The 9,853-nt window shown below is 42.9% G+C and overlaps 1 protein-coding gene across 1 annotated transcript in view; it reads left to right on the top strand.

Moving 5' to 3' along the window:
- Positions 1-357: 357 nt before the first annotated feature.
- LOC103592785 (methylcrotonoyl-CoA carboxylase beta chain, mitochondrial-like) overlaps positions 358-9,853 on the top strand; it is a 13,899-nt gene continuing 4,403 nt past the window's right edge. The window contains exons 1-2 of the mRNA XM_008575629.1: positions 358-536; positions 6,912-6,978. Of these exons, the coding sequence (XP_008573851.1) occupies positions 408-536; positions 6,912-6,978 (196 nt within the window). The 5' untranslated portion in view covers positions 358-407. The remainder of the gene's footprint in view (positions 537-6,911; positions 6,979-9,853) is intronic.

Below are 9,853 nucleotides of genomic sequence, written 5' to 3'. Positions count from 1 at the left end.
TGTTTAAGATCTCCAGTGAAAGGACTAGAGGTTTGTCGTGGTGTACGCACTCAGGGAGAGATGAGATTCAGCCACGTTGCCGATACGGTAGTGATTGTACGGATTGTTGTATCAATACGACACCAACACAGCTCGACCACAGGTCCTCCCGCTCAGCGCCGGGGAGGACCAGCCTGGCTCCGCAGGGAGGATCCGGCGCGAGAGCCGCGCTCCCGGGCTCGCGATGGCGCGCGGGCTGGCGGGCTGCGCCTCTGTCCCTTATTGGCTGGAGCGGGCGTGGCGCCGGCCAATCGCAGGCCCCGCGCTTGCGCACGTGAGGGGGCCGGCCCGAGGCTTCTCCGGGTTTGTGCCGGGGCTGCGGGAAGGGCGCGGGACGCTTTCTTGTGCTTTGCTCTGTGGCCCTCGCCATGTGGACCACCCTGAGGTCAGCCCTGCGGCCGTGCGCCCGCGCCGCTGCCCCTCGGCTGCGCGCCTATCACGGGGACTCCGTGGCCACGCTGGGCACCCAGCCGGACTCGGCCTCTGCCGTCTACCAGGTAGGCTGGCTGAGCGGCCCGGGCCTGGAGATTCCTCCACCTGTCCTCCAGTGCCGGACCGAGGGGACTAGGCGCTGGCCGGGACTAGGAAGCGGGTGGCGGGTGGGCGCGCTTGAACGGCTGCTGTTCTTTTCTCTGGAGCCCCAGTCATGATTCTGGGACTCACTAGGGAGTCAGGAAGTTTGAAGAAGAAAATCGTTTCAGATCAAATACATTTAGTTCACTCTTGGAATTGGCACGGTACTTTGTGTCTTTGAAATCAGTGGTTCTCAAAACCTGACTTAGCATTGTCACGTGGGGAGCTTGTTGAATATACAGTTGCCTGAGCTCCACTCTGGACCTTCTGGGTCTCTGGGATGAGGTCCGGGTGTTTGCATTGTTCATGAAGTTCTTAGGGGACTGGTAGTAGCCGGCTTTGGGAACCACTGGCCTAGCACATTTAACCCTGGGCCGTGCTTACCAGACTTAAGTTAAACAGTTGGTTATATTAAGAAAGACTACTTATGCCACAGTATCTTTGAGTGGATTTTCTTGGAATTGAGAGATGCCACAAAGTCAAAGAAACATCTTACAGCTTGTGAAATATCAGAGCTGATAAATTTCAGTCTTGTCCTGTGGTTTCTAAGCCTATGCAGATAACATTCAAATTGTGCAAGTAACACAATTATTTGTCAGGAGAGAATGTTGAATTCAGAAACATTCAGTGGTTACTGTGGTCTATGCACTATTTTAGGCGTTTGGTATAGGAGTGTATGAATGGAACTTATAATTTTGTGGGTAGCATGGAAGCAGGTAACTAGTGCATTGTTGTAAGTGGTATCTAAAATCTGAAAAGGTGGTCACGGAAAGCTACAGGTAGGAAGGAGTGGGTGGGATGGATCTTGGTTGAGTAAGAGCTGGCCAGGTTCAGGGTGGAGGATGGAAGATGAGATTGTACAAACCAAGAGAGTTAGAAGGACACAGACAGTGAGTTGTGAAAGTGTACAGTGGGTGTGAGGAGTTGGAAGTCACGGCCAGGATGTGGAGTAGCATCTGGAGATGTCGTGTAGTGAACAATCCCAAAATCTCGGTGTCCAAAAGAACAGACACTTATTTTTTGCTCCTGGATCTGTGGGATGATTGTGGCAGTTCTGCTTCAGGCAATGACAGGTCTGCTCTACTTGTTTCTTGTTCCAGGATCCCGACTGAAGGAGCAGTGGCTACTGGGGGATGCTCTTCTCATAGTGAAGGGCTGGGACACAAGAGGAGAGTATGGAAACACTTGGTCCCTCTTAAACTCTCTGCTTGGAATTGATACGCTGACTTTTGCTCATATTCCACAGGTCAGACCAAGAATATGAGCAGACTCAAAGACTGGGGTGGGGAAGTATAGTCTTCCACCGTGAACTGTGGCAAACGTGGAAGGAAGGAAGGATTCTGAACAAGTAATGCCGTCTACCTCATGGCCTAAGATGGCTGCTTAGACTTTATTATGTCTGAGTTCCATGAATAGGCCAAGGGGCACCCTCACTTGCTTGTCTTCTTTTTTAGGAGCCTATTTAGATGGCATACCCAACAACTCTGCCTAGTCATGTGGCCATATCTAGGATATGTTACCTTCTCCAGTTGGGCATGTTGCCAGCTTGAATAAAATAGGATTCCATCATCAAGGAAGATGGGAAGAAAGGATACGTATAAGCAGCTAATAGTCTGTGCCACAGATAATTAGTAGCATGGAGAGAGTGGGTGTGCTCTCATTAAGTAATGTTGGCTGTGAGAAGATCTCACTTAGGTGTACCCTCATCTCCAGGGACCTCCAGGGACCTCCAGCTACAAGCAGTAAACTTTGATGCAAACATACCCATAAAATGATAGAGCCATGCCATGGATGAGAGATGATACATAGCAGTTCTATTTCCTAGTGCCCTGGCCAAGCCCAGTTGCCCTTTGCCCAATTTTGCTAGTCTCTAATTTTAGAACAGTAGTGTGTACTCATGCTCTCACTTCTCCCACCACCATGTGTTCCAGAAAACCTTGGCAGTTAGTGACAGTTTCCCTTATTTCTTAACTGGGAGGCTGGATTAGCTAGGGTAAGGATCCCTCGCATAACTAGTTTTGAGTGGTGCTCTTCTGAATTGGGCAGTGTTGTTGGCTGCAGTGATTGTCCCTTGGGGTTTGAATGCTTGTCTTTTTCTGTATGTGTGTGAACTGTTTTTCATCAGCTCTGAACTTTGTTTTTTTTTTTTTTAAAGATGACCGGTAAGGGGATCTTAACCCTTGACTTGGTGTTGTCAGCATCACGCTCTCCCAAGTGAGCTAACTGGCCATCCCTATGTAGGGATCTGAATCTGCGGCCTTGGTGTTATCAGCACCACACTCTCCCAAGTGAGCCACAGGCCGGCCCTACCTCTGAACTTTGGTGCCAGAGGTTTGCAGAGTAGGTAGGAGACTGGAAGATACATTGCAGGTGGAGGGGAGGTCACCTAATCTTGATGAGATGGAGGTGAGAGGGTAGGAAATAAAAAACTAAAGGTACACCGGAATCTCATCAGCCTGTAAATCTATAAGGGAAGAACTCGTTAAAAGGGATGCATTCAGCACTGTGGGAAACATCTATATGACAAACAGAACATTTCAGAAGAGAAAAGAAGGTAGAACTTATGTTTCAGAAAAGACATAAGAAACATATCTGCCAGTTGTGAGTGTATAGACCTTACTACATAGGGTCCTATTTAAATAAACTGTATGACTCGGTTAGAGCACAGCCTTGTTTGCTGGTTTTTTATTTTTTGGTGGGCTGGCCGGTGTTGGGATCTGAACTCTTGACCTTGTTGTTATAGAGCACAGCCTTTAACACCAACGGTAAGGATTCAGATCCCCATACTGGCCAGCCACCAAAAAAAAATAAAATAAAAAACCTTGTAAAATTAAATCTATCTGACAGTTGGGGAAATGTCTTCACTAATTGGATATTTGATGTTATTAAGAGATTATTCATATGTGATAATTGTCCTTATCTCTTGGAGGTAGAGAAATTCTTAAAGTGTTATGTCTAGGATTTCCTTCAAAATAATTCAGGAAGAAGGGCATGAAGGAAACAACTTTGGCCATGTATGGATAACTGTTGAAGTACATTGGGTACGTTTGGTTCATTATACTAGTCTTTTTACTTTTGTATATGTCTGAAAATTGCCATGAAAAAAAGTTACCAACAATAATGACGACAAACCATAGAGGAGTTGAAAATGTTAGAGAACCCCTTGACTCTTTGGAAGGCAGCTATGCTCACCACTATACCACCAACGCCCCCTTGACTCTTTAATTTGCCATAATGCAACCCTGTTGTGTTTCTTTTCTAGTGGTGTTGAGCTATGCAGGACTGAACAGGAGATAGTATGTCATAACGATGATGGACTTGCTGGACAAATAGCACTACATAATGTTTCTGAAAAAAACCTTTCCTTATCAATTTTAAACAGAGAACATAGAATTGTTTCTAAGTTGGGCCGGCCTGGTGGCGCACTGCGCTAGTGCGCCGCTTGGGAAGCGCGGAGGCGCTCCCGCCGAGGGTTCGGATCCCACATACAGACCGGTTCCCGCTCACTGGCTGAGCGAGGCACGGGGGCAACACCGAGGGTTGCGATCCCGTTGCCGGTCCCGGTCCGGTACGGGGGCGACACTGAGGGTTGCGATCCATTGCCAGACACGGAAAAAAGACAAAAAAAAAAAAAAAAAAAAGAATTGTTCCTAAGTAAATGTGTTAACCTTTCATACACCTTGCTGATAATAGGTACTCAGATTTTTTTTCTTCAGTACCACTAAATTCTTTTTACTGAACATGAGGAGACATGTTGAACAATAAACTTGACAAGTCCTGTTGGCCTATCTTTTCTAACAGTGTATTTGTCAAGGTGTCTTTCAGTCCTGACTACTTGAAAGTGAAGAGGCACAAGGGTTGACAGTTTGGATGAGGTTTATTTCCAGAAATTCTGCCTACACTGTTGCTGGCCCTTCCTGTTCCCTATGGATTCTTAAGGTTAAGTTTTCCGGAACACTTAGACAATTAGGTGGGTTTTTAACCTTGGGAGTAAGTGTAAAATGGACAAGAATAGACTGTAAGCACAAAACAAAAACAAAAAATATGAGTTTACTTATGCAGTGGAATAAATCTGCTTTTTTCTCCATTTAGCAACATTGTTTTATCAGCCCTTTTTCTCACCCACGTGTTGAAAGGTGGTTAATAAGCAGTGCACGTGGGAGTACAGGGCCAATATCAGAGTAGTGCACCTGTCTCTCAGCCAAGGGTCAGGGTGAGAGAGCCCCAAAGAGAAGATGCCATTCGGTGACAGCTGTGGAGATGGCTGCCGACTCCATTTCCCAGAGCCCTTCTCTGCCACACTGGTTTATACATGAGGACTTTCCCTTACAACGCCTGTCCCTCTGAAAGCTTGGGCTCTCTCAGATGAAAAAGATGTTCAGGACACAGGCTTCACTTACAAGGAGTGGTTTCCCCTCAGGAGAGACCCTTAATTCAGAGGTTCTGAAAGACTGCGCTAAGTCCCTTTATACATTTCAAGTGATATTATACAAGCTGCTCTAATGTCATCTCTTGGTGACAGGCTGAACAGACATATTCTGGTGTACAGCTTTGTTTCCATTTGAGATAATTCATAAATTGAAGAATTTCTGCATTTGCTATATGTGAATGAAAAAGAGATCTTTCACGTGGGTTTAATATAACAGAGCAAAGTTCTTGGCTTCCTCTGCTTCATGTCATTAATATCAACAGATATGGTAATCTGAAAAAGTTTCTGTGGTAAGAAGGGGGATTTTTACCTCTTACCAAACCCCTTCTATTTGGAGTGTTCCCAATTGGCCCTGAGTGGAAACACAGAAATGGACATTGTAGGCCAGTGTTTGTCTATTTTGGTTGTGTTTGAATCATCTGAGGAACTTTTAAAGCTCCTAATGCCCAGGCCACACCTACAGTCAGTGACATCAGAATCTTAGGGTAGAATCAGGCATCAGTGTTTTTGTTGTTATTGTTTTTTGTTTGTTTTTTAAAAGCCCCACTAAGTCCAGTGTAGAGCCAAGGTCAAGAACCACTGTTTGAGGCCGATTCTTGAGCTAAGTCCCCAGCAGGTACTTTTCCCTAGGATGCAGGGCTTTGTGGGATTAGAAGGGAAGTAGCTCACTGGGCTGTCAGACAGAGATGGTCCAGGGGTCGGGACCTTTCTACTCTGGGACAGAGGTTCTTTCCCTAAAACCTTGCTGCTTCCCTCATTTTTATTTTTCTGGGTTTTGCAGAGCAAGAGAATAGCAGAAACCATGACCTCAGGAACTCTCGGAGCTGTAGAAAATAGGAAAAAATAAAGTCCCACTGTAAAGAGACTATAAATTCATCTAATTTTGAACAGCTGAGAAGTTGTTTAGCATTCTGTCACATAAAAGGAACTGAATAACCAGAGATGCTAATCACATTATGGGGAACAAAATGTGTTCGTGGGACAAACTCTGAATTTTCAAAAACGATTAGCTATTTAAGTATTGTTCTAAAGTAATATGCTGACCAAGTAATATGCTGTATTTAAAAATACAGAAGGGTGAAGAATTAATCTGCTTCTCACTGTTAATATTTTCATATTAACATTAATATTAATATTAATAACCTTAAACATAAAATAGGATCTTTTTTTTTTTTTCCTTTTTGTCTTTTTTTTTTACTGACCGGTAACGGGATCGCAACCCTCGGTGTTACGCCCGCACTGCGCTCAACCAGTGAGCGGAAACCCGTCTCCACATGGGATCCGAACCCTCGGCGGGAGCGCCTCCGTGCTCCCAGGCGGTGCACCAGTGTGCCACCGGGCCGGCCCAAAATAGGATCTTTTTAAAAGTTTTTTTTATTCTGGGCTTTATTTGTGAGTGTAATTTGTCAGTAAGCAAGTATTTCTGCATTGGTTCAAATATCAGGATAGTGACCGATGGGACAGGAAAAATAAGGTGGCATTCTAAACCTCAAAAAGCTTATATTCCTTAAACTATGAAAACAAATAGAATCAATTAAGTTCAGTAGATGTCTAAGGAAGAAAGATGTTAATGTGGGCAGGAGTTGCCAGAAATGGCTTTGGGGATGAGATAAAACATGAATTAGGCTTTAAAAGAGGGGTAGGATTTGGAGAGATGGACCAGAGAGGGGTGGTGTTGGGAAAGAAGCGCTTGAGTGTAGGCAGGTATTTGTCTTCTCAAGGATGGCGTGGCCCCGTGTGGAGACCGCATGGTGGGGGGTGGCCCAGTGTGGAGGCCACGGCATGGACTGATGTTTTTCTTCTCCCTTACTTTGGTAAAAAGATAATTGCTTTCTAATATTCCTCTCCCTCTCCTTTGTTTCTGTTTTAGGAGAACTATGAACAGATGAAAGCACTAGTAAATCAACTCCATGAACGAGCCCGGTATATAAGACTAGGTAAACACAATATGTGTTCTTCAATTTATCCTTTTACTTAAGGTGTCCTTTTATAGTTGCTGGTTTAAGGAAAAAGTAGTAGCATTAAGCTTTCGACTCTTTGACTAATGATGCGTTAGTTGGTATGTTGACATTTTATTTGATTTTTTTCCTATTACTTGGCCAGTTTTTCTCCTTGTAGAGCACTGCCACTATTTGGGGGAAAAGTAACAACTCATCAAGGTTTTTTTTTTTTGGCAGCTGGCCAGTGTGGGGATCTGAACCCTTGATCATGGTGTAATATCGTGCTCTAACCAACTGAGATAACTGGCCAGCTTTCAAATTCATCGGTTTTAAACTATTGTTTTTTAAGGTTTTATTTCACTCGTATCATCATACTGAAATTTTTGTTCCACTTTAAGCGACTAAAACAATTCCTGTTCATTAGTCATATTCATACTATATATTAAATTTTGCATAATGATACCTTTTCTGCTGTTATATAGCTTGGAAATAATTTCTAATGGGTTTATTGTTAATTAAATAAGTTGCATTTCCTAAAAGCTTTGCAAGTTGTCATTATTTCCTATTTTTAAATTGTGGACATAAAGGACATTCTTTTGCTCAGAAGAAATTGCATCATAGAGAGGGCGATACCATATATTATGATGAGATATATTATTCTGTTGTGCTGCTATTGATATGTGTCATTTTTATTTTAGAAGGCCATGTGACTTGAAACTAATAGCCATTTTCAAAATAAGATTCTTAATATATTACAAGTAACTAATTTAGAAGGAGCTATATGAATTTTATAGCCTTAATTTAAAAACGGCTCTCAGTAGTCTCATGAATAGGATCTGTCTTATTTGTAAACCTGCAGTTTAAGGGTATTGTTGCTTTCTTAGGTACGATCTTATCATAACCAGAGGACTCAACAGTAGAAGTAATTAGGCAAATAATTCAGAGAAATGCTGATGGATTTCTCTTTAGTTAAATAAAAATATTATTTATATTATGTTTTTTCTTTGAGGCAAGGTAATTGATTAATGGCAGATGAACAGAGACACCATCTAAAGTTGTCTATTCACTTGTGTAGTGTATTAGGGAACAAATCAGGCCACTATTTTGGTCCTTTGCAGAATTTTGATAGTGGTGAGCTGGATGGGTTTGTTATTCTAATAATTAACTTTGATCAAATTATTTAATCCCTCTAGTAAATTTTTAGTATCTCATTCATATCTCAAGTATGAGACTTAGGAGTGTGTCTGTGAATTATATGTGTTATTCATGCCAAGCACACATTTCTTACTTCTTTTGACTTAACAGATTGATTAAAATTACTAGAAAAGAACAGAAAATAGACTTATTTAGAATATCTTGGTTGTCTTTTTACTATAGCAGTTTAATCAAAATCCATTAAATCCTCTAAAAGTTACTACAACACAGGCAGATGTGAAACTTAGTATGGGGCCAAGAGACCTCATTCACATGGCAGTAATTGCTCCCATTCTAGCTGTGAGGGTACTGGGGAGTTGTTTTTTTTTTTTTTAAAGAAAGCTATAAACTTCATACAGCTCCTTCTAAGGTACTTGCAATATGTTAAGAATCTTATTTTGAAAATGGCCGGTACTTGGTCTCTTTGGTTTCAAGTCTTAGAAATCCAAATCAAACTTGTTTAATCCAGAAAACAGCATTTATTTGTTCTTGTAACCAAGGGGAAGGTAGAGTTGACTGGATCCAATGGCTCCAACACCTCCAGGACTTACTCTTTTTCCCACCATTTCTCATATCAGCATCTGTGTTGGTGTGTGGACCTTACTCTCTTCAGACTTCTCTATGAGGCAGGGAGCTAGGTCTCTGGAGGCCCAGCAATTACATTCTGACAATTTACAATCTGAAGAAAGAGATGGTTATCCTTTCAGCTCCAATTTGGAAAGTTCTGATTTGTCTGCTTGGGTCACATGTTCCCTCCTTGGCCCAGTCACTGTGTCCAGGGGTTACTGTAACTGTGCCATATGGACCCATGCTCATCCAGAGCTCAAGGAAACTGGCTGGTAGCTAGTGGCACTTTGTGGTGGTGAAAGTACTGTTTTCAGGAAAAGGAAAGCAAGCAGTCAGAAGCAATGGATGTCAGTTATGCTGGCCTCAGACTTCCCTAATGTTACCCCCACTTACTAGGGGTGTGTAAATGGAGGGTTAACTTGTAAAAACAGGGTCGTGGACATTTGCCATTCTTTTTGACGAGGCAACTCTTGAATCCCTGTTCTTGTATGGGAAAATGATGTTAAAAAGTTGAAGCGGGTTTTTATGTTTTGGGTATGATTTGAGGGGCAGAATACCCTGGGTTGGCTTTTCAGAGAGATATCTGGATCTCATACTCTTGAAATCATTTTATTTTTTATTTTTTTAAAACCATTTTAGATTAGGGCATTGTCTCTAGAAAAAGAACCAAAACTCTTACTGAAATAAAAACATGTTTTGTTAGGAGTGATAACAATAGTTATGCCTAATATCATAGTTTGATTTGATGAATTGACCATTCCCCTTGGATATCAAGATAGGTGGGTTTGAATCAGTGAGGGAGTGAAGAACCCTGTAGCATTGACACCTGCTGAGGATGGCAGGTCTGAACCAAGAGTGAAGGCTGCTCGTTCAAGGAGAGGAGAGGTGGGGAGTAGGGGGGAAAGGACAAACCTGTCCTTCACAGTTTTGCCTGGAATTAGAATTACTTTAATTTTATCTTTTTTTTTTTTTGTCTTTTTCCGTGTCCGGCAACGGATCGCAACCCTCAGTGTTGCCCCCGTACCGGACCGGGGACCGGCAACGGGATCGCAACCCTCGGCGTTGCTCCCGCGCCTCACTCAGCCAGTGAGCGGGAACCGGTCTGTATGTG

This window comes from Galeopterus variegatus, unplaced genomic scaffold (assembly GCF_000696425.1).
Source record: "Galeopterus variegatus unplaced genomic scaffold, G_variegatus-3.0.2 Scaffold1221, whole genome shotgun sequence".
Classification (NCBI taxonomy): domain Eukaryota; kingdom Metazoa; phylum Chordata; class Mammalia; order Dermoptera; family Cynocephalidae; genus Galeopterus; species Galeopterus variegatus.
This window is presented reverse-complemented; position numbering and strand designations above follow the sequence as displayed.